Source organism: Branchiostoma floridae, chromosome 3 (genome assembly GCF_000003815.2).
Source record: "Branchiostoma floridae strain S238N-H82 chromosome 3, Bfl_VNyyK, whole genome shotgun sequence".
In the NCBI taxonomy this organism is placed as follows: Eukaryota; Metazoa; Chordata; class Leptocardii; order Amphioxiformes; family Branchiostomatidae; genus Branchiostoma; species Branchiostoma floridae.
This window is the reverse complement of record NC_049981.1, coordinates 30,752,547-30,778,145: the sequence shown is the minus strand read 5'-3', so window position 1 is coordinate 30,778,145 and position 25,599 is coordinate 30,752,547. Positions and strand designations below refer to the sequence as shown.

Genomic DNA, 25,599 nt, shown 5'->3' with positions numbered 1-25,599 from the left:
TGTGGGCCATGTTCTGCTGGCTGTACTCTGACCCCCTAGGCACTGCCCTGAGCTGTTTCCCTTGACTGCTATACCCACCATACTGATTGTTCTGGGGACACTCGTTCCGCCAGTGCCCAAGCTGATGACAAACATTACAGGGGTGGGTCTGCGGAGATGGTCTAAAGTTAGGGTTATATCTAGGCATTCCCCTCACCGCGTTCTTTTTGTTTAGTGGGCACTTGCCTTTCCAGTGCCCAAACTGTCCACACAAATTGCATGGGCTGTTCTGGGGTGAGCGGTAGACCACATTAGCTTGGGGAGTAGGGTTCGGAGTTTTCAAACTGGCCATAGCCGAGCTAAACTGTTGGCACAAGCTTGCTACTTGTTCTTGATGAGCCCTCTGCATTTCTACCATGGTCTTCTGCGTGTCGGCCATAATTTCAGCCAATTTGTCTGGCCCACTCCCCACTTGTCTGACGTGTTTTGCTTTTTGGTGAGAGTCATTGTTGATAACCTCAAGGAACTGCGCCTCCACGCATGCAGCGTGGAGGTCCTTTGGCCGCTGCTTTTTGACCTCCCTGGTTAGTTCTGGGTCTCCTAACCTATCAATAAATGTCTGCCTTGCTATGCGATCACGTGTCTTGTGATCCGTTTCTGGGTGGGCATACGCCACCACATGTCTTACTCTAACTTCAAAATCCTGTAGAGATTCCCCAGAATTACGCAGTATAGTAGCCAAGTCCCCCTCGTAGTGAGTGGGGTCGTCTGGCCGAGCATAGATGCTCCTCAAATACTCTAGCATCTTTGTTGCTGTGCCTACCTCAGTTGCTGGGGCAGTTCGTAATGTTTGCAGTGCCCCTCCAGTTAAATGTTTTCGAATTACTGCCAAGGTCACAGAATCGTCCCAACCTCCAAATTGCCTTTCGTTTTCCACTAAGTCTTCAAAATCTTCCCAGGGCATTTCTCCTGTGCCCGAGAACTTACACCCCAACTTCGGGACTGATCTGACTGACTGTACCCCTGCCGCCGCCGCCGGTGGTGGGGGCGGCGGTGGGGGCGGTACTTCACCATTTTCTTGATGCTCATCTCCATTCGGAACAACTGGAGGTGCCATTATCCTTTATCCAGCAATTGCACAACTAGAAAACTATATCCACGGGGCCGTAAACAAGTATCCTGAGCCTAACTGATTTATACTTCACTTATGACAGAACATTACTGCTAAACCAAAGGTCCCTATTCCTGAGACCAAACGTAGCGACCAGGGACTGTCCACCCGTACCCAATAGTAGTACAATTCCTATCAGTTTTACACGCGGCACACAATTTCTAACAGCACGTTCAATACATAAACACTAAGGGCAATACGGAAATAGTAACTACACACAACAATAAACAGAATCCTTGGTCACGGCGCCAGTTTTGTAACGGTACCCAGTGCTGCTTTAACGTCCTTAATTGTTTATACAATCAACCAGAAATAATGTTCGTTCACAGGATTCTGTATTCTTGTGTATAGCAGTTTATTACCAAGACAAGTTAAGACGGAAACAACACTATAACTGTTACACTATCAATCAATTAACACATTAGGACATTGCGTTGTGTATACAATAGCTCTGACTTACTTGACCAGTCGAACACAAACAGACGGGCAGACTTCCTTCTACAACTGACTGCACTTCTTGGTCTCACAAACACACTGACTGGCCGACTCGAACAGACTGACCCAGTCAGGGAACTTTGGTGTCTTTTTATATGTAACTGGACAGGAAGTCCTCCTACGTAATATTACTCATACACGGTACCCAGTTCTTCTTATGTCCTTAAATGGAGATGGTTTCACTTAGTCTCCAAATATGGTCCTACTCTTCGTCACAGGCGGTGACCTAGATTTCTTGTTACTGTTTCCGCCGGGGTTTTTGCAATACAACACAATTTCTGTCCGTTACACTGAATAGCGTTTCTTCCTTTTCTGATACAAAAAACTAATGTCATGCAAAAGTATAACATTACTTGGTGTAAGGTCTTTGAACTAAAGAAAACAAACAACGAATTTTGGCAACAATTTTTTATCTTGCACTTGCAAGACAACATTAGGAACTGTCAGATCAACATTCCGCAGTTTCTGATTCAGAAAAAACGATGCTACATGAAAGGGTTAGGTCACAGGGAGTGCAAGAAGTCACCAAGAAAACAACTATATTTTCTGTCCCAGCCCTGTTATCACCACAAACGTCAGGATCTGTCAGAGAGTGCTCTGCCCATTCTCCGATGTCACCGCGCTAATGGCACCTGATAGCCGACAGGAAGCACCGCTAGAAAGCCTGCTCGAGGGCCGCCCGCTTCCAGAAAGGCCCGCCGCCAGCGCCTGTGTTTGCAGGACGCTCGAGAGGGGCCCGCTCCGAAAACAAGCCAGCACACTGAGCAAACATCGCCCTTTCACAGGGACAAGTACCCTCACTTCAGGAGGGCAGGAAGAGACTCTCCTACCCCAAACAGTTCAGTTTGCCTGCCAGAGAAAAACACGGCCGTAGAAACCGTAGTCTTCGTACGGCCTGAGTTTTGTTCTCAAAGGCAGGGAAAGTGAAACGATTCAAACCATTTAACGTCCACAAAACAACTGGGTCCGATTTCTTTGAGTGGAGTGGAGTGGAGTGGGGACCCCTACAGCAGAAACAACAGATCGGTAACTCGTAGGGCGAGAGAAAAACACGTAGATAGAGCACAAACACACATGCACTGGTGCAAGTCCCACACTTCAGAAATGTCTACAAAAATTGGGCTAAAAAAGCACTGAAAAAAGGTAACAAGGTGTCAACTAACTGCCATCTTTTTCTTTAGTTTAACGACAAAGAACCTGGCAACCTCTCTGAATTTGTCTTGCTATTTCTTAGCTAGGGTAATAGTTGCAAACTCCCTAACGCAGTTATAACTCTTCACAATTACCTAATTATGTGTAAAGATCCAAAAGGGACTGACTGCCTTACAATACAAGCTATGCAAGTCTTTGTCCGCTGGTATATTGCAACATAACAATTGAAAGAAGCTTTTGGCCATTTCTTGTTTTAAAAAGTGGTCACAGTGTGGTCAGGTCAGAGTAAAAAAAGAGTGGGACAAGTTCTTGCTCTTTGCCTTTCCACCGATGGGATAAGTGATCGCTTGTATTGACGTTAGACTTTCCTATTCTCCCGCACATAATCCCACAACAATGACACGGCTCTCTCAATTTCACGGCCGCGGCCGCCACGCATTCAGAGCGCTCGAGAGCGTATGTAGGCCAGCGGAAAACAAGCATCCCGGAACAATGGGACCCCAGTATGGGTCAGGGGCATGGTGGGCAGGGTGCAGGGTTGGACAAGTTTTCTAAAACCTACTTGTCCTATTGGGCTAGCACATAAAAAATTTACTTGCCCTAACCTCAACCAACTTTTCACTTGCCCCAAATTCAAATGTCACTGTTATATGCTTCACTTCCAGCAATTCTTATCATTGCCCCTATATTTTTCTATGTCGACCAATGCTTGGATGTCATGACTGTGAGTAACAAGTATATCAAATCTCACTCAGCCAACGGAAAAATCTTACTTGTCTGATCGGGCTAGGTCATGCACTTGCCCGATCAACACGTTCACTTGCCCTGAACAATAGGGCTAGTGGACTTGTCCAACCAACCCTGGGGTGTGTGCCCGCGACAATGCCAACCCAACCCTCGAATTAGGACGTCCGATTAGAATGGGGCTTTTCGGATTGATTTCCTGGTATTGCTGCCGGCCATCGGACTCTAAATAATTTAATTACTGAGGCGCAAATCCAATCTGGCCGGCAAGGGTGAAGTCATCGCCATGAATGTTTCATGGGGGACAAACACTGCATGCATATACGATGGTCTGGAAATACTGAGCAATCATGATGATAACAACTGTTGTAAAATGGGAAGAAGAAATAGAAATCAAAAAAATACTACAGCCAAAAAAAAATTATAAAAAACAACTAGAGGTAAGTACATAGCAGATCAGGAAGGTAGTATAGCTTTTATAGAATCAAGTTGTAGTGTGTTTATACAGTAAACAATGGAGAAAGTAAGATATATACAATACATACACAAGTGAACTCATTCAACAGAGATTTGCCCTACCAATGCAAAGTGCAGCAACTTACATATCAACAGTTACAACAAAAAAGGAGAGCCTAAAACCAGAAAACAGACACAAAGCATTGAAGAAAAAAAAAACATTGGGTAAAGGGAAAGTTCTACATACAATGGCATTGACAAATCAAGCTATACTGTGTGGTGACAGCAAGGACAATGGGGGGAAGCAGGGGTCCATACACAACAAGAGAAAGGGGTCTACGGACAATGGGTGAAAGCAGGGGTCCATACACAACAAGGGGAAGGGGTCTACCAGGAAGAAACAGGTGCTTTGGGCATAAAAGCTCCACCATTAACCACATGGCAGGTTGAAAGAGACCCCCCTCCCCCTCCATCCCTGCCTCGCATGCCTGGTGGCAGGTCTCCGCAGAGGTTTGTTTTTTCCTCCGTGACCCACAACACCAGGCAGTGAACACCAACACAAACATGTCCACAAACGAAGCCACCCCTGCCGAACTTTGGGGAAACAAAGACACGGTCTTCAATCTGTCACAAACTTGGAGAATACATAAAAAATCTGACAATGAGAATTCTAGCAAGCCAGAAACACAAAAATTGATCCACAAAACTATCCAAAATTGCTATATTATGACTTACATCTAGCCAAATGCTTAATAAAGAACAAAAAACTTTGAATTATGCAAATCATAGAACGTAGGACAAAGATTATTCAAGTCAACTTGCCAATGAGGACACTAAACCTGAGAACTACATGTACACAGAGCGGCTTTCTCAATGCTTGATACACACATGACATAACATAATAAAGTTTGAGTTTTCACCTACCAAGGACTCCTAGTCCTTTACAGAACTAAAGCGACTGAACGAAACAAATGTCACTTTCGATTTGGCAACACCAAAGCAAACATCTCAAAATTTCTGCCCTTATAAATACAGAACCCCAAACTCTGTATCCTTGGACTTGTGGAAATCACCTTTCCAAATAATCTGAACTGACTGGCATTGCATCTGCAATTCTACCAGCAATTACATCCAAACTAAAACACTTTGCAAACAGAGGGGCCATCGATTTAGAGATTGTATCGGGATAATTCAATTTCGGAGATTTCTGCATCTTGATGCCTACATAATGCCACCTGCCACAACGCTACCAGACAGAAGGTTATGAATATGGATGATTTCCAGAATAATAACGTCTTTTTTTGCAAACCCCAAATGTATACTTTAAATTCCCTATTTCCATCAGTTGAAGGATCCCATGAGATGGTGGGAGCATAATGCAGCTTTACCTAATGCAATAACAAAACCCACAAAACGTAAAATATCATGCATACTGCCTCCACCAGATTTTGTTTCATTGTTGTAAACACTATGTCGCAGGATAAACATTAAAAGACAACCTTTGTGTTGGTTTTTGAATACCAGCTTGCCGTCATTTAATCCCTATAGATTGCAGCTAAATCATTTTTCTGCTAGGCATTAACTTATCCATAACGGCTGGCACATTATGAGAAACGATCAACCGTCAAAATCAACAACGGCGCAGAATCTCTCACAACCGTCCCATGTAATATCCGCTCCCACGCCGACCATCCCACCATCCCGGGGACATTTTTCTTCCGCTATTTCCTAATTCCAGCAGATGACAAGCATACCCGACATTTGAATCAGGTTTTCCCGGAGGAGCAGTCGTGATCAGACTGGTGGAATATGGGTGTCAGTATCTTGCTGGAGTCCCTTTCCTCATGGGGAATAACTCCACATTCATTCCCAACCCCTGTCCTACCTCCCTACCTTCCTTCAAAGCATAGAATTTAAAAGTAATAGAAAACCTGCTGAGGCAATAACAAACATTTTCAGAAAAAATTAGCAATTGAAAATTCTGAAAATTTTGTATTTTTGGGCTGGTAAATGCTCTATCTGTTTTGATCTATTTTATATCCTACCTACCTACCTACAAAGCATAGCAAACCTTCTAAGCAAATAAAAAACAATTCTAAATTTCCACTTTCAGAAAAAATTAGCAATCGGAACTCTGAACATTATGTATTTTTGGCTGGTAAATGCTCTATCTGTTTTGATCTATCTTGTCCACGAGGACCATATACATGTCAGGGTGAGTAACCAAGCATGCGAGTCCTCGCAATTTTTGACAGTGATCTATGCTTTTGATTTGAGTCAAATCAAATAGATATGAGCATATCCCGCATCTGCCAGATGCCTGGGAATGGAGCCTACGCTTGGAAGCCACTTGCTGACTTCATGAACCAAATGAGCATCACGGGTAGATGAAAAAAACGAAAGGAAAACATCAAAAAGGAATGTAAAAATGTAACATTTTCAGTCAAAGAATTCCATTCTTACTGGAAATGTGACAAAAATTTGAAAAATAGCTTTCTACATTTTCAAAGCCACTTGGTATTTCACTGATCCCTAGTCTATGATATCATCCAAAAGAAGCAAGATGACTTGCCACACGTGTGGCGTTTCCGCCGCATCTTGATCCGCTACACTAGCAACAAAATCAATATTGAAGCCATGTGTATAATGAGCTATGGCCCCAATACAGCCCTATAAATATGATAAAGAATACCTAAAATGGGCAGAGTGCTCCCCAAATAGCCCAACCAGCCAGAAATTCATTTCTGGCCCCCGCACCGTGTTGCGATAAGAACGGGGAAATGTGAATCGCCACTTCGATCGGAAGCACGGGCAACTAAGCAACCATCCCAGGTTCCTATAGAACACACTCCCGTACACTAAGTGAGGGCTTAATAGTAAACCTGGGAAAGTGGAGCTTCAAAGGTGGAATAAAACGCCTCATGCGAGTGGAAAAATTAGCATATGATTTCATCCCAGCCTCTAATTTAGCGAGCACATAACGTCCCAATCATAAAGGCACCCCCCCCCCCCGCCGACACCACGATACAAAAGGTCGGGGGTCAAAGAACCGTAAGGTGCCCGTACAAGTGTAAGGTCCCGGCGTTGCAGATTGCGTTTCACAATTTACAGTGGGAGGTCCGGGCAAAGCACACAGTACCCAGATAGGCAAGCGCTAACGGATGTTTTGAATTTAGAAACAACACAGAAAATGATATACCCCGTCCTGATACAGGGCTCGAAATTCATTTTTGGGATTAGGTGCACTGGTGCACCCAGCTTAAGAAATTGGGTGCACCAAGAAATTTTTGGGTGCACCACTTAAATTTATGTAGAATGTCAAAAAACAAGTAATAACAAAACTTAGATACAAGCTATCAAATTCTTAAACAAGTAACATGACAGACATTTTATTATCTTTCTAACACTTAGCTGTCAAGAATATGATGTTTACTAGTATACTTGGTATCTTTCCATACATAAACCTAAGAAAATATTTGGGTGCACCCTGTGCACCCACTGAAAAAAATTGGGTGCACAGTTTCAATTTTGGGTGCACCTGGGTGCACATGCACCCAGTATTTCGAGCCCTGTGATACGATTCAAATGCTGTTACAGCTCTTGGGTTCATTCCAGATTAAAAATACACAGCTTATATCAAGATGGACAAGTGCAAAATGACATATCTAGGGTACAGGTATCTTCAAAAGAATTCTAGATTACGACTTTAGAGGTTACGCTGCCAGCAGACAGTCGAATTCTTAATCGTTTAAGCTGCGCATAATTCTTCTCTGCCAGAATGTTGTCGTGTAATGCTTTCTACCACCCCGCATGGCTTTGTGTTCTTGTCATCTTCCCGAATGCTCTCTGTGAAGGCATCTTCATCAAAAATTCATTACCCTCAGCTCTGTCGCACAGGTGGGGACTCTCCTCATGTCTATCAGGCACCGGCATCGAATGAACCAAACCAAAAATAGGCAAAATGTTGCACCAGGGAATCATAACAACTCCTTTTCTAATTTCCATTTTTTTCCGATCTGGACGATTCTACATCCGAAATTAAAAGAGGATGTTGGCCGATAACAAAGCTACTGGCATGGGTGTACAAGAATGCAAGCAGTCATTAAAATCAATTAAACAAAGCTGTTTAAGAATTCCCAAAAGAAAATCTTATCTTTGCATATTTGTTGCTTTCCAATTATTAAATGAATTAAAGAATCTATGCAATACGTGCTAAGAGAAATAATGCATTCAGCATTCATTTTATAACGCACGGATGTGCATAGCAATGGCCTAAATTACAGTGGGTTTGTATTATTAAAAATAGGCTTTAAGCCCGCTTCTTAGCGCCAAACCGAAAATCTAAATCACAGCTTTGTGCGATATTTTCCATTTAGGTGGGAAGAGATAATTTTTGTGTCTGGGGTAGCCGGAGAAAAGACGTCTGCCGGTGGTTGTTTGAGTTTTTTGTGTTCCTGTGTGCTAAGCTGTCGGCGGGACCAATTAGCACTTTCCCGAAGCCGGGGCCGCGCAAACAAACGCTAGGCACCCCCGAACGGGCATTCCTCACGTAAAGCAAACCCACTCGCGACTTGTTGCAAAAAATAACTTTCCGGAGTCAGGCCGATTTGCTACACATTTGGCAACAACGTACCGACTTGTAGCGACAAGTTTGCTACATCTGAAAACCTACAAGAAAGGTAAGACGCCGAGACAATCTTGTGGTGGTCTAGGACCGCCTTGGGAACTACACGTACTATTCCTCAAAGGCGACGCGTCTAAAAAATGTACCCTTATCGCAAGAAACATTTAGATAAAGCATAAACTATTTTTTTAAAGCAGTGTGGCAATTATACCGATACGTCCCGCGCCAGTACGGATAAGGACGGGTGTTTTTGTCCCTTTTTTTGTCCGTAATTGTTCTCTAAAACAACCATCATCTGCATTACAGTAGGACCTGGCGCCACCAACGGAGACCTGACTCCCTTATCCTACCTTATCAGTAACGTACTTTTTTACAAGTCATTAAAAAACGGAGTTTAGCGACGCAAACACAGCTAAATAGCCAACCATGGAAGTTCTTTGTCGCTCAAATCTCTCCTCAAATACACCTAGGCCGCACAACTTTTGTGCCCGATTCCCCCACTTTACGCCAACCGAGAAATGTTAATCCGTCCAACCCAAAGTCCCGGCAAGGCCCGTACAAACTTTGCCATCAATCTGTTTGAACTCATAATGTAGTAAAAAAGAAACAAACACCCGTGAAGAGAAAAGGATGCCCATATTTTCACCGATTTCAGTTCATTCTCCTCGCCCTTTTGAACCACAAGTTGTCTACGACTTCGCCAACCCAAACGCACGCCACAGAAAAAAAAGGCCTTTACTTGAAAAGCTATTAACTCACCTAAAACTTGAACTCAATAAAGAGACCAACAACTTATTCAGTCACACATTTGTTATGACCTGTATGTTCACAAAATGAATATTTAACCATTTCGCCTTGGTATCTGTAAATCCGTGGGTTTAGGTGAATATACCGAGCCACAAAGAGAGACGTACCCAGCGAGCGACCTGTCCCGGCGACTAAAACGTTTCGGTAAGGCAACACCGCCTTTAGCGAGCGGCTAGAATTTCAGCCTCTCGACCGGTGATAGTCGGCCTGAACGCTCGACTTGTCGGTGGAGACGCTGCGGTCTCGTTTTCCCCACCTTTCCGGTCGTGTGGACAGCTTCCCCGGCCGCTGATCGCCCCATTATTCACTCGGGGCCAGGGCCCAATTTTCCCCGGGTTCATTTTCTACCATCAGCCCTGGCTTCGATTTTTGCGAGACCACCGCCAAATCACCTTCCCTACACATCGCGTTTTAATCTGTTCAGGGCGCCGAAAGTAGGGCAAGGAATAATCGTTTTGTTGTGATACCAACCTAGCTCTTCACCTTAAACACACAGTAAATATACGGATGTTGCGGAGCGTTGCGTTGAAGACGTTATATAGTAAGGAGAAGTGTAGTGTTTTGTAGGTGAAACTCAGTGTTGTGCAGCGTACGACACCAACACGTGTGGGTACGGGATCCCGTGGTGGGACGGGCCGCCACGCATTTGTCACACCGTGTTGCTACACGGCCCGCCGCTCGCTACAGTTGGCTTTTCTCTATTACAGCGTCACAAATTGGCTACACACACGTACCTTGAGCCGCAGTGGTCACGATGGACAACGTGGATAGCAAAGCGACGAACAGTCCCGCCTCGACTCCCGACCGCAACATCTTGCCACACCGCTTGACTGATGTTGAAAACCCCATGCAAAGTTTGAATCCGGCACGCCGACGACGGGAACACACCGTACCGACCGGGCCCACCAACTCTTCCGGTGGCTCTCAGCGCCTTGCTCCCGCGCTGCGAGCACTGTAGCAATCCGTGTGGCAATCCTGGAGGTTGTGGCAGTTCCCGTACTGTCTAGTACCGTCTGATTGCATCGCTGGACCAGAGAAGTGTCCCGGACATCGCAGGCAGTCGGCGCCGTGGGCTCACTCACTGGAATGCCGTGTGTTTACATGCCCGAAAAACCTCCACTTCGAGCTGGACCTGGGCTTTGTCGGATTGCGCCGCCGGTTTCAAGGCGCCCACAATTAATTGCACCGGCTTCCGCCTGATAACATTGTGTGACGCCGGGGCGTCGCGAAACCGCTGTTTTCTTTGAGGAATGTCCCTTCCCCATGTGGCACTTCAAGTTAGGGGCGGCCCGCTTGTGATGTTAATGAGGGTCCTTCAAGTCTTCTTGACTTTTCCTTGTCTGAATCCAAATCACCGAACTACAAACACCGAAGATTCTCGCAAGTTTATTTCAGTAGATCATTGTAGCATAAGTTAGATCAATATATATATACAAAATATATAATAGTAAATAAAAAGCAATATGATTGGTATGTTCTTTGAAGAAGAAGTAATCAAGAAGGTTCTAATCTATAGATACGAAACAAAGAAAACAAACAGTGATTTAAAAGCATTAACAGAAAATTTAGCCAAATATCCTTTTTGTTTACCGTCAGATTATTTTAGTAACTGATTTGACTATTGTGCAATCCTGTGATTTTTTTTTACATGATCGCAAAATCATCGCTTTGGTCAAAATATGTGCCTTTTAGCGTTCTTGGCGCTAAAAAGATCAGATAGATGTAGATAGCCCATAGATCAGATGTGGAAAATGAATTCGACACAGTCCATTTCTACATCCACAGTTACAGGTGCATTAGTTCTTTGGCAAGCGAAAAGCTCCTTTTAATGTTTTCTTTCATGTTCAAAATTGGACAATCTGTTTATAAAGTTGAGCTGGTTCAAATTATGTTAAAACAAGCTAGCAAAGTTAAGCAAGCAAAAAACAACAAGCAAACAAATATTGAAATAAAACTACAAAGGCAGCGTGCATCAGTTGTGGTGGCAATGTTGTAGACCGTGTGGATTGCCTTCTTGCAAATGAAATAAATCTAGTAGTAGTAGTAGTAGATTTATTTCATTTGCAAGAGTCTAGTAAAAATAAACGTAGCCTCAAAGACAATCAGCGACCCCATATTTCCCCTTTTTGTTCCATCATTAGAGCCGGCCTTGAAGATCTAAGGTTCCTTACATTTTCTGATCATTGATAAACGTGGTAACAACAAAATAAGAGAATGCAACGAGAGTAAAACTGTAAAGTATAAAAAGGAGAACGCAAGGAGCGGGCTACAAAATCACTTCCGTCTGTTTGTGTTCACGATCCCCCCGCCGATACGCCATACATATTGCACGGTCCCCACTGATTGTTTTCTCTGGTTCCACCTGATTGGACTAAAACTATGCAAGGGGGCGTGGCCTATGACGTCCCGATGACAGGTCTAATTACAAGCACTTCCCGCGCGCTGATTGGTCGTTTGGGCCAAATGTCACTCCCGATTGGTCACGCTGACTCAACAAATTAAAAACCGATTAGCGCGCCCTGCGGCGGCGCGAGGGGCGCCATGGAAGGACGCAGGTAAATGTTGATTTTGCCGTATTGTTTGTCCCTTTTGAGTTGCAAATGTTAGGAAAATACGAGCGAGCGGCCCTTTTTCGCCACCGCTTCCACAGAGAGCAAGGAGGGATCGTCTTGGGTTCGGGGTGGAAGTAGAAAACGACTTTTGTTTTGGGAGGGGGGCACACTTTCTGTTCTCGAAAAATAGATCGAAAATGAAAACTTTCATTCATTTCATACTTCTTGGTTCTTACACAGTATCTTAGCCAAACCAAGCTGAAATAAATAAAGCTCCCTGGCTAAACCAAGGAGGGTAAACCAAAGTTCTAATTTAGCACTAATAGTTACACATGTATCAAATACAAAAAAACTTATTGGTCGTCACAGTCTCACCGGAAAAGTGTCCGCCATTCTGATTTGCTACACATTTGCAACTAACTTTTGTTGCAAATGACCTATCAGACATCAGAAAAATGATGCTCGACACATGTGTCATTGCCTCCCTGTTTTTCCAAACAAACATCTTTATTGTCAGTGTCAGGCGAGCGACGTGGATTTATTCGCGAGCTCCGCAGGGATTGGGCCAAACCTGCCATGTTGCCACATTGATGGATTCTGCTACTTCAGTGTTGCAAAGTAATGAGGGCGGCTGGATGGTGATCATGGGGGTGTAGCGATTCCACCAGCTCCGAGCAGATGGATGGATGGAAAAACGGTCAGATTCCGACACACAATGGTGATACCCAGAAAAGAAAACCAAAGAACTGGTAGATGGAGAAAAAGTTAAAATTTTCCGTCCAAACTTCTGCTCGGAGATATACAAAAGCTGTAGTGTGTAACAACAGTAAGCCTGTCAACCCTGTGACAATGTGGCAGAAAATGTAGGAAGTTACAATTTTCCATCCAAACTTCTGCTTGGAGATTGATTTTCCTGTGGCAATAGCTACATGTAACAGTTAGGCTGTCAACCCTGGGACAATGTGGCAGAAAATGTGGCAAGTATAAATGTGGGGTCGGGTGAACGGCTGTCAACAGGAGTCTCATGGTGTTGTAACTGATCTCCAAGCACACAACAAATCACAACATATTTTTTACCTCCAAGTAGAGGTTGGACTTCAACTTGTTTTGGACATTTAAGACCTTTTTACAGGCTTTCTATTTTGTCTTTTTTTGGCCACCAGCCAAGTAGAAATTAACAGGGCTAAAAATGACATACAAAACAAGCTGGAGCCTAACCACTGCTTTGAGGGTGAATTCTTTTGACCTACTCTGAAATCCCCTTTTTATTCCTCAATTCACCTTTATTCATTTCCTTTGAGTTAAGAGTTTTGCGAAGTCTTAGACAAGCAGTTTGGAAAAAAAAATAGCAAGGACAAAATGGAAGTCAAAGTAGCGAATGTTCCACACCATTAGGAGGAAATACTTGTATCGCAACATAATGTATCCTGGGACATTGCCACAAATTGTCGCAAATTGGATTATTATTTGCTCTACACACATGAAATTTCTTGCTGAGATGAAGTGTTTGGCATTAATGAAAAGTGATGTACAAAGTGTGATGGGGCATAATGGGGCATAATGGCGTGGCAATGCAGGATGTAACAAGTTACGTTCATGTTGCAAAGTTGGATATGTTGCAGATTTTTCTCATTGGCAAAATTCTTGTTCACACATTACCATTTTAACTTCATGTTTCCATATTTTATCTATTCATTTCAAACCATGTTAGAATATGTTGATACTACATTATTCAACGATGATGATATAAAATATATAATAACATAATAAAAACTAGAGATTTGTAACATTCAAACCAACAAATATAGACAGTCAGATCTGCTCACGGTTGTCACTGACGAAAGGTGGAGTATGCCACTGAAACGTCAGACTAAAATCATATCCAGTCTCTTGAGTAACTGCTATTTGGTGTATCTTATTACCTGGATGTCTAACCTTCATCGATGTATTGACTTTAAACATAACCTCTTTGGCAGAAGCAATGGGCCTGCATCAATGACAAAGAGAATGAGGTTAGAGACCCTAGCTGGTCCCATATGCATTATGCAATTTTACACCAAGGTGACAGCAGATATGGGAGCCCTCCCTCGGGACCCAGCCATCTCTTCCATCCCTGTTTTCAATGACATAGCAGGGCTCAAAATACCACCTGCATGTGCAGGTTAGTGCAGGTAAAATTGGAGCTGTGCAGGTATTTCTGGTGTCTACCTGCATGCACCTAACCTGCATTGGTCCATGTACTGGGATTTATACATATATGTCCTATGATTTAGGTGAATTGTTATTAGCTACATTGACTGTTAATTACCACCTATTAAGTATAAAAGAAAAAAATAGCAATGGTTCCCAAACAATTTTAGACTAAGTATGATCCATATTTCCTAACTTCAGAGAGGTGCATGTAAAACTTGTCTGGTGCAAGTAATTTTCAATTTTACCTGCACCAGTGCAGGTATGCAGAAAAAACTATTTCGAGCCCTGCACAGAGTATAATCAGCGCTGATCCCTTACTCTCGTGCACGACCGGAGTGCTCCGCTTTTATGGGCGCGGGAAAATTGTGTGGAAAACCTAGTTAAGCAGGTTTGCCCCGCACCTGACGCCTGGTGGTGACGTTGGAGGTTCGTGTCGCTCAAACGAAACGGCGTGACTCACACACTCTGAACAAGAGTGTGATTAAACGGGGCTGCCCTTTCCCCCTCCTGTCTACATGACCCATTCCATTATCCGACCCTCAAGTTTGCCCTAGCCTCCGTAGCAGTCACCGAAACGGGGCTGGGTTTTTTCGGGTGGGTGATGGCTCGCGATTTTCAACGTTGGCTTTCCCAGAACTGGGGGAAAACTCCCTTCCACGGCAAACTCCCCTCCTTGGCAAATTCCCTTTCCTGGCATAAGAGAACATGGCCAACGTTGAAAATCGGTAACCCGTTCAGAGACTGCTACGGAGGCTAGGTTTGCCCCACACCTGATGACGTCGGACGTTCGTGTGTCACTCAAACGAAACGGCGTGTGACTCACACACTCTGAACAAGGGTGTGATTAAACAGGGCTGCCCTTTCCCCCTCCTTCCTACATGACCCATTCCATTACCGGACCCTTTATGACATCACGTCGCCCTGTAACGAAATCTCCGGACGAGTTTGCGTCCAAAAAAATCAATTTTACGATGATGACTTTTCCGACAATGGGGAAAAAATGTACCTCGATGATCAATCTCAGTGACTCAGGTGGCGTCACCCCTTTGTAGAAATGGTATCACCCAACAATGATGAGGATGGAGAGAGAGAGAACAAAGAGGCAGTTGCTATGGTGATCACTTGTCAATCATTGTACCTACTGAAGCATCCGTTCCCCCGAAAGCTTTGTAGGAAAAATATCTCTTCTAATCTGCGATTGAACCAGCCTAATCCGCTCTTCACCAGGATTTTCTGGGACAAAGCTGTTTTTCTCTTCTCATCTCTTCTCTTGACAATATTTATTCTTTTCGAGCGGGTCGGATTTCCAGACGGCTCAGGTGGTTGCCGTATCAGGTGTCACCTCCCCCTGGGTCGCGTGTCGTCGGTTCTGTGTTTACAGTTTTCGGGGTCGGGGGATTAGGGAAAATTTCCTTTCAATTTCTGGGTGCAACACGGTGATCCCCAAATGAGACCTGAGCTGTGGATGCATCATTGGCACAGCCACTGAGTACCAGATGGTACTACGGATCTCCAAAGAGGTTATTTAGAGAGATGTAACGTTAGTTCACCATTATCCGCGGGGTAACCTATATCTGTTGTATTCTAAAGCAGGGAATTTTGGCATTACAAGTCAAAGGACGGAATTTGCAAAATGCAATATTTTGAAAAATGCAATCTTTGAACCACCTTCCATAGACTTGTCATTCCTCATAACCCTATTTTTAAAGACAACGGACATAGGTTACCCCACGGATAAAGGTGAACTAGCGTTAACCTCCTTGGGATTTCCAAATAGATGTGGTAACTTGTCTGAAGTTGGAAAACTGTTGCAGCAATCAAACTTATATATGTACTTGTAGTTCCTAGCACCTTTGTACTTTCTTTATTATACATGTTGTGTGTACCTGCAATTAGCCGTCGGGCATGAACTTGTAGTAAACATATCATATGATTACTTCATAGTTATGATAAGAGAAACATCTAACATGCCGCAAGTATGCTGAAAAAATATGCCCCTCTGTCCCATGTTCCCTTTTGTCTTGATGACAAAACAGTTTTTCTATGCGGAATTTTTTTTTTTTTATGCAGCATAAATTGCAGAATGGAGGTCTTTGAATATGGTATTCCATATACAAACTTGATCCGTACCTGGTAAAAATAACGTTGCCCAAATTCCCTTGCATTACAAGAGCATGTGATCCTTGTACGTCAGTCATATTTGTGGTAGCTATTTTTCCAGTCAAAAGGCGAAAGGAAATTATCATTTTGATGAGGCGGGAGGCGCCGCTTGCATGCATCACCGGACGTTACCATAGCAACCATGCGTCCTGTCCCAGTTCTATTACCGGCTGCGGTACCGGAATATTGACCTTCTAAAAAAAGCATTTGTGTCAGAATATATATATTCTTTGTTTTTATGTTATCATTAAAGGAAGCTGACATCTTTTAAAAAATCATTTTGTCTTGGATCATATATAGGGCTGTAAGTTGAAATTGTTGGTGCAAAATTTTTGTATTGCCTTGGATGGTTTGAATGATAAATATATGTACTAGGTTTTGCTAAAACTTTAATGCCATCCATATAATTTCTTGCAGAATTCTTTTACAAAACCCAGGTGTATGTATATTTTTTGTGTCCTCAGATTTGGGCCCATTTTCCAACAAAAAAATCTCAAGAAAACCACTGTCACATTTCTATACCCCTCTACAGTACAGTGGAACAGTCCACATAGGTCATAATCTATTCCTTGTCATTGGTTCAACTTCAATGTCATATTGCAACAACTTCCTACAGATGCTCTCTGAAAGGTCTATCATATATAGCATGTTCATCAGACCTGTCACACCTAACCTTTGCACATCCAACTGCAAGTGTGGATGCCCCTACTGCACTCGATGGCAATGGTTCCCACAGATGCATTTTCCTTTCTGAAAAGTCTAGCATTTAAGTGTTTGTTTGTCAGACCTTTGCACATCAAACTCATATCCTTCTGCACTTGATGGCAATGGTTCCTGCAAAATGGTTGCTAGGGACAGGTGGTTGCTCAGGACAGGGTGGGGTTAACTAAATACTTTTGTTTTAAGGAGGAGGGCTCGTATAAGCCTGTAAGGCTTCTCCCTGTTTCCCACACTGTTTTTATATCGTTCAACTTTTGTATTTTCATGCAAAGAGATAAAAAATCAAAATCAAATCAAGAATGGAAGGGACAGTTTAAAGGTGGCTTGTGACTGGAGCTGGTTTCCTGACCCAGGTGGTTCTCCTGCTAGTTCGACAGCTAACGATGGTTAACCTTTATTCAAGGGGTAACCTATATCCGTTGGGTTTTTTGATAACAAGGAGGGTATTTAGGGATATAAAGGTGACAGGCGGGTCATATTTATTGCCATCTTTCAAAAATACTGGAATTTCAAAATACTGTCCGTCAACTTGATATCACTATTAGAATATCCTGTTTTTAAAAACAACAGATATAGGTTACCCCGCGGATAAAGGTGAACAAGCTATACATGTAGTACAAAAGCCTTTCCAGCCTTGTGATAGTCACTGCCAGGGTAGTGTGGCAAAACGAAATCATTTTGTTACAGTTCGGTGGGTGCAACATATGGCAGTGCGCTGTTGCCGCCTTTGAGCGGTGTCCGTCGCTCGTCGTCGAGTGGAGACAAAGACAATTCGGGAATTGGGGTCAGAGTTGGCGCTCTCGCCGAGCAGAAAATAGGGATTGGAAATCCCGTCTTTCTCTTCCCTTTCAAGGGCGCTCTTTGGGTTGATATCCGCTGAAAAGCGCAGCATGAAATTTTAATGGTCGAACATTAGATGGTAAAGCCATCCGACTGTGCGTATCAGATTTTGATCCCTTCTTTTGCTCGCAATTATTGGATTACGCCATAACTGAATTTGTACCGACATTCGAAACACAGAAAGGTTTTTTAATTCTGCTTTATGTGTCGTAGAATTGTGCGGAGAGGGCCTTGATTTCTGTGTAATTTGTTGTTATTTGTGGCAGAAGGCGGAATGAAAAAATTGGCATATGGATTATTGATAAATGGCTATAGAGAGAGAAAATCCGATAATCCAAACTCTGAATGCCAAGGTGCCCTACGCAGCGTTTTTCGGATTGATTTAGCTTATATCGAGAAGCGCATCAATTTTTCATGATTCGATATTTCAGAATTTGGTGAAGCATACTAATAAATTACGGGGAGCCATTTTTCTCTTCTCGCCTAAGCGGCTCTGTCGCGCACGCACAATAACACGGAAATATTACCAGAGCTTCTCATCGCTAATGACTTCCTCCGCTTTTGAGAGGAAAATTTATTTTACCACGGCAACGAATATAGTTTGCCCCTTTCTTCCATCCTTCATACCCTAGAATTACACAAACCCTGATCATTTCACGTACTAAGAACGTTAACAGCACTAAAAGCTATAAAGGTCACAGCTTTATGAACACTAAACCACACTTTTCCCCACTTTAACATATTCATTCCCCCCCTAAATGTGTATTCCGCTCTCAGAACTGCCATATTTTCATTAATTTTGTATTAGGCAGGGTAATTTCGGGGCGTTTACAGTAGTGGTTATTTAATAAAGCGGGCCATTCATTTTTACGACTGGCATTTCAAGAACAAAAATTAAATTGGAGGAGCCCTTGGGAATGGCAGTATTGGGTGACGCCATGCAAAACGTCTGCGATTTTTGGTCACAAGGAAATAGTCCATTTTTTACGCCGCTGTGAGTAGAATAATATCACCATGTAATAAAGCCGTACACCTCGTCAAAAGGCATCGTCTGGGTCCGGCGTTACCGGCGACAAATAAGCATTTTTCCAATACCGGGAAATATTACAGAATGTTGCGAGCATAATTGAGACAAATGTGACTCCATCGAGGAGGGAATCAGAAATGACTCCGGCATTCATCAAAGCATTAGTCCCAGCCTGACAGTATGGAAGGAGGGTCTGTATGGGGGGATCCTGGCTACCGGAACATACACACTCCTAGACCGGCTTCACTCTTCTGCCAGCTTTTGATACTATCTTATGCTACAGTAGGATCTGCTTGGAGATTAGATCCTGGCAACACTTCACTGTAAATTCAGGGGAGCCGACAATGCTTTTATTTGTGGTTCTTCTGAAGGTTTTTGGGAAAGAATTCTTTGATTGCTCCATTAGCGTCTTTGAGTGTCTGCCGGGCAAAACAAGTCTGTGAACACTCAAACACTACTGGACACTGTTTGTTTGTTTGTGCCTTTATTTCAACTCGATAAATACTCCACGACTGTAACAGCCGTGTTCAAGCGCAGCCAAACTGACCATGCCAACGGCTCTGAGCTTTTGGCGCAGTGATTTGCAGTGTTGGGTATGTAGTCTGGCGGCACAGGTTCAGCGCAGGTCCAAATCCCAGGAGTCAGGAGACTGTTTCTACTCCTTTCTTACAACACAGGATGATCTGAACTGAACTGAACTAACAACACTCTGTTGTGACTTTTGTGTGATGTGGCATTGACAACTTTGTGATACAAAGAAGAGTATATGAAATACTTATTAAGCTCCAAGAGTGCTTTACTGACAATGCCTTCTGTAGAATTAGAGCAGTGAAGTTAGATAGATCACTTTACCCCACAGAGAAAGACATTCAGATCCTCAGAAGAGTCGGGGACCCGTGCAGCAGGGTTGTAGCCAGCCTGAAATCATTTTCAGTCCCCTTGATTTTGAATGGGAATCCTATCAAGCACCAAAGGCATGGCGTGACATTGCACGTCATTTCTAGGGGGTCTGGGTCCCAGAAAATCTCAAAAGCAAGACCCTCTGAAACACTATTTCCAGCATTTTGAGGTGCAAATTTTGCTTGTAGACTAAGCTGTTCAATGGCATCTGTTTTGGTGAAGAAGAACACATGGGTTTCAGTTTTTTTTATATCTTTACATATCAATTTTGTCTGTCCCAGGGGATGGAATGGGGAAAACTTGTTTCAGCCCCCAGCTGCAAAATTCCTTCAAAGGACTGAAGGACAGGTGCTGGCTACAACCCTGCCGTGCAGGTTCTGTGAAGTGGAGAACTTTTACCCTTGTGAGAAAATCTTGATAAATGCTCTTAACCTTTCCGTTCCGCAATTACAACATATCTGCATATCGTGGTTCGGCAATTGAACTTATGGCCCATTAAATAACAACACAACCTGTGCCGATAGCTTTTCTGCCCTTGAAATTATTGTTCTGTGATGAACACAGAAAGGTATTGAAGATTTATCTGTAAAAAAGGCGGTACATAACTGATAATGGTGCTAACTTCCTATCGGCAGCAAACACTCGAGCACTGCTGGGGGTAGTAGGCAGACTAGCCAAAGTGGTTTTCAAGTCAGGATATTTGAATAGGCCACATGAATTTTATTCAATGGATGACATACTCTGTCTGGCTACCCAGGGTTGGACAAGTCCACTAGCCCAATTGTGCCGAGCAAGTTAAATAGTCCATCGGGCAAGCTCATTTTCTACCCTATTTGCCCGATCGTGCAAGTAAGATTTTTCAATGACTGAGATTTTGATATGCTTGTTACTTTTCACAGTCATGGCACCGAGCATTGACACTGTAGCAAGTCCGTGAATCGAACCCGCGACCTATCGTACCAAACCCCGGCAGCCAAGCTCCCAAAAGCAAGCACGCTATCGATGTCGCCACAAAATCTCAGAGCTCCTTGGCAAGGACGGTAGGCGGTACTTGAACCCCACTGTTACAACACAGAAAAATAGAGCCAATAATAAAAGAATTCCATCGCTAGAAGAGAAAATGCATACTATTAGTCATTTAAATTTTGGGCAGGTAAAAACTTGTTTCGGGCAAGTAAAAAAGTACTTGCCCTATAGGACGTGAATTAAAAAAAAACTTGTCCAACCCTGCTACCTTTACAATGGGACATTTAGGACATGTTTGCAATGCTTGGGACAGTAGGGAGACTAGGCAAAGTGGTTTTCAGGTGACTCGAAACGTCCGGAAATAAGTCTCCATTTTTTATCCAGTTGTAGAGATTGAATTGTATTTGAATACTGTAATTCACTTTGTCTTCTCGGTACCAAATTTTCAAGGTCTGAGAAAATTTAACTTGTTCTCGAAACTAAATGTTTATGGTGCCGGCAGGTCCACGTAAAAAGGTCAGCAATTTATTTGTTATCGTCAATGATAAGTTCTCGTCGAACATGAATTAAAGTACATTGAAAACATAAGGAATTACAGTATTGTTTACCTGAATGTCTAAACTTCATACAGGCAGAGTGGTTTTCAGGTTAGGAAACTTGCCCAGTCCGGGCACCAATATAAAGATCTGGTCTATTCGGACAGGTGGTTCTAAATGCTTGTGTCAATGCCAAAAAAAATCATCCGAAGCGACCACTAGAAAAGTGGTCACATTGGCCAGATGGTCCTTAGGTAAATGTAATAACTTGTAGTTGTATAAGTTTGACTTTCATATCAGGGTGAAGATATTACATTTGTTTTATGATTTTCTTTGAGGAGTTTGAAATACTCTCCCCCAAAATAATGGCCTCAATATATTAATACCCCAATATCCTTTCTAGTCTGATCTGTCTAATGATCATCAGCATTACTGGAAAATAGCAATAAGCTTTGCAGACCTCTAGCAAGCAGTTTGATACTGTGCAAGGAAATGCATATTGTGATATCTATTTCTTTATTTCAGGCACTCACTGGCCCATATGAAACAAAGACAAACGTGAAAAACCTAGAATAAGTAGAAGACAGCATTTTAAAACATCCTAAAAATATTATAGTTATGTACAGAGGTGCCGCCAGAGATTGGTGAAGAATTAATTCGGTAGAATGAGTCAGACCTAAGTACAGACTGTACAATGGTATTGGATGAATGAAAAAGCCCTGTAAAAGTAGCATTAATGTTGCAGTTGTACAGAATAGAAATGCCACAGTGTGTCACTTAAAGTCTCATAACTTTAACAGCTGCCATCCATCAGTAAAGCCCTTACGATCCGTCCTTAAAAGCAATTTCGTGTTCTTTAAGGTGCAATTGATACTTGTCTTGGTTTTGGCCTAGAAACTTCAGCCGTCTTCAAGTCTTTTGTTCTGGCTGAAGGGTAGAAATACGACCTGTCTCAAGGAGGCATTTACCGGAGATTGAAAACGATTACGGAACGCAATTTTACCTCCACACAAAAGTAGTTCTTTAATATCAAACATTTGCTATTTGCCAGGTCAAGAAACATATTAACTTTGTCTCTTATATGATGACTTGGAACAAGATTGTAACATCACAAATGTTATGACAATAATCTAACATGTTTGTTTTTTGTTTTTGTTTGCTTGCATAGGAATCCACTGAAAGTATCTGCTCTACTTCTGACAAAATGGGAAGATAGCAAGCATTTGTGAAGGTAAGCAGTGCATACAATAAGTATTACAAGGATACGTTAATCGAATCCTGATTTTATTTTGTACTTTGTATTTAAATCCTATTCATTGTGCATTTTGCATATATTAAGTTATATTTTGTTTCCAATTATCATTGTACATATATACCATTTTGTATCTTATTATTTACTTGAATGCATTTTTGTTTCTTTTGGGGAGACAACATGTAGAGGTGACTCATCACCTGTTTTGTCTCACCCTCCATTTTTGTAATGGAAAGTTTAATAAACAAATAAACTACACATAAAATAATACAGTAAATGTCAGCAAAATTATAAACCTTCGTGCCTCTCTTCTGAGCTTGAATCTAAAACTCTACAGCTTTAATGTATAATTGTATAACAAATATTTCATAATTTTCAAAGAATATGTTGTATACTAGTCTACTCTTAAGTGTTTTAAACTTTTAAACTTCTGAGTTTCATGTGTTGGCTGGATTGTTTTTCTGGGTATTTGTGCATTGTAATCATTGTTCTTGCATAGTCATGACTCGTATGTCATAGTCTGTATAGACTGAGTGCAGGCTTTTAACGTGTCATCTGGACGCACTTTTCTTAGAATAACAAGAAATTTGATGCCCCTGGATGCCCTATACTGGGGAGAAAATCCTCTAACAAGCATGAAATTCTGATTGACCAGGGATGCTACCAGGTCATCTGTGGTCACAGTCTTCTACTGTGACATCTGTAACAGTATTTTTGCCTCTTAGGATACCTTAGAATGCACTGTTTCAACTTAAAATCATCAAAAACTCTGTACCATGGAAGGTGGGAAGGTACAATAGTTTCTTACCGCGACTCACCAATAAGTTTGGACTCCCTATTATAAAATCCTAGTTAAAAGCCTGACTGAGTGACAGCAGTGTACTATGTGCACTGGTGTAGTGCCCACAGTCGAAGAGTAGGTGCATAGCTTTGTATTTGGTCACACCAAGGTCCATAACACAGTGTTCGAAATACCCAATTGCCCAATCCCAAAGGCAACCACATTTTGCTTGGCGCACTTAATTCTAAACCCAGGTTGCGCTGTGCAGGACATGTAATTTTGTAGTTGGAACACCGCTTTTCCCCCACCTACGTATATAAGCTTTTGTATTTATTGATGAAATCATTTTTTGATGAAATAAAACAGTAGTTACGCCTGGAAGAAAAGATAGTGAATAAGAAGCTGATTTGAAGAAAGTAATTGTAATAACTTGGAAGTTGAGCAACCTGAAATGTAGATGGCGCAGCCTGGCTTTTTTTGACTCAGCTTGCCACCTGAGCAACCTGGCTGAAAAAAGTATTTCGAGCACTGGCCTGTCATTTCCATCCCTCCTTCCTTCCAGTGCACCTGTCGTGAAGTGTTTTCTTCCTTCCTGTCCCCTTACCAGGTTTATTTGCTCTTCCTCCATTTCCTAGTCCACAAACACTGGAGGCGGGTCGTCAGCTTTCATCAGCCCCAGCCATCAGCACTACGGTCCTTTTAAATGGGACAAAAATGATAAGAGACCCTTAACTGGTCTCATTACATGGTCTCAAATATCCACAGAAAAATAGTTTCCAGTGTAGCATCTTTAGCTAAAGACTTGTTCCGAAATTTTAAGATAACCATAGAAAGAGTTTTCAGTGTAGCATCTTTACCTAAAGACTTGTTCAAAACTTTTAAGATATCTCAAGTTTTAAATAACCACAGAAAAAGAGTTTCCAGTTAGCATCTTTAGCTAAAGACTTGATCCAAACTTTTAAGATATCTCAGGTTTCAAATAACCACAGAAAAGCAGTTTGTAATGTAGCATCTTTAGCTCAAGATTTGTTCTAAACTTTAAGATATCACACCCAGGAGAGATGCTGGTTTGATAAGTTTATTCATCATTGTTCTTCTTCTTCTGTATCAAAAAGTTTTTAAAAGTAAACAGTCAGATGTTCAGTCCTGCAGTCCTTTTAAATGAAACAAAATTGATAAATGACCCTTTAACTGCACACATCTGGCCTCTATAACAACAGATTGAATAACTAGCAAAAGTCTCAATTGTGCGATCTTTGATAGCCAAGGACTTGTTAAAATATTTCAAGTATCCTAGAAAGGGTAGATCCTAGTTTGATAGTAGATATTTTCCTCACATCAAGTCTTAGAATTTTGTCAGGTGCTCAAGACCATCTTTGAAAAAAAAGTCACTTTGAAGAAATCTATCAATTCCAAAGATATCCACAGGTGTTCAAAACATTCTTGAGAAGGCCTTGATAAAACTGTTTTTTTTTTTTTTTCAATGTTGATGTTACCAACAGAATTTTGCATTATTGTGGTTAAACTTAAATTGTGCAGCTAAAAGCTGCCCATTGTTAGAGGTTTTGAGACGGGGAGAGAAGATTGTTTTTGAGCGGCTGTGCAAAGTGGAGAGGTCTGGAGGACAATTTGTGTCTTCGTCTCACAGAGGGTTGTAAAGGAAGTTGTGTCTGCTGTCTATGAACAGCTGGAAGCCTGGAATCTATCCTGTTCTACCTCTGGTTTGCGCCAATGACTGCTTCCATGCAAGCTTGGCCGTAGTAACTGCTGGCTCAAACTTTTTGCTTGCCAACCTCTGTAGTAACTGCTGGCTCAGTCTTTTTCCTTGCCAACCTCTGAAGTAACTGCTGGCTCAATCTTTTTGCTGCCAACTCTGTAACTGCTGACGCTATGTACAGTTATAATCTATAGGTTCATTGTACCAGGGAAATTTTCCCATCTCTTTTTGACAAGCACAATAAACAGTGGACCTTAACGTCCCACCCTAAGAATGCAACCCTTTCTGAGCTATGCAAAGAGTAAATTCTGCAGAGATGGACATGTCCACTAGGCCAATCCTAGGCAAGTAAGATTTTTTCATGGGTAAGATTTTGATATACTTGTTGCTTTTCACAGTCACGGCATCAAGCATTGGTCAAGACCGGAAAACCAGAGTGAACCATAAAAGAACTCCATTGATGGCAGTACAAATGCCCATCCGCCTGATAGGACAAGGGAATTTTAGATAGCTTGTCCAACCCTGTT

General features: G+C 42.3%; 1 protein-coding gene and 1 long non-coding RNA gene across 8 annotated transcripts in view; one reads left to right on the top strand and one right to left on the bottom strand.

Moving 5' to 3' along the window:
* Positions 1 to 10,641, bottom strand: part of LOC118412479 (netrin receptor UNC5C-like) — a 139,127-nt gene extending 128,486 nt beyond the window's left edge. For 2 of the 6 annotated variants that reach the window (XM_035815361.1, XM_035815364.1), the window contains exon 1: positions 10,163 to 10,635. In XM_035815361.1, coding sequence (XP_035671254.1) covers positions 10,163 to 10,277 — 115 coding nt within the window. In that variant the 5' untranslated portion in view covers positions 10,278 to 10,635. Of the gene's footprint in view, positions 1 to 9,684; positions 9,785 to 10,162 lie in introns of those variants that run through there. The other 4 variants (XM_035815365.1, XM_035815362.1, XM_035815359.1 and 1 more) reach the window with 4 other exon arrangements.
* Positions 10,642 to 11,873: 1,232 nt separating this feature from the next.
* LOC118411495 overlaps positions 11,874 to 25,599 on the top strand; it is a 71,183-nt gene continuing 57,457 nt past the window's right edge. For both annotated transcript variants that reach the window (XR_004830681.1, XR_004830680.1), the window contains exons 1-2: positions 11,874 to 11,983; positions 22,491 to 22,553. This is a non-coding gene — a long non-coding RNA (uncharacterized LOC118411495). The remainder of the gene's footprint in view (positions 11,984 to 22,490; positions 22,554 to 25,599) is intronic.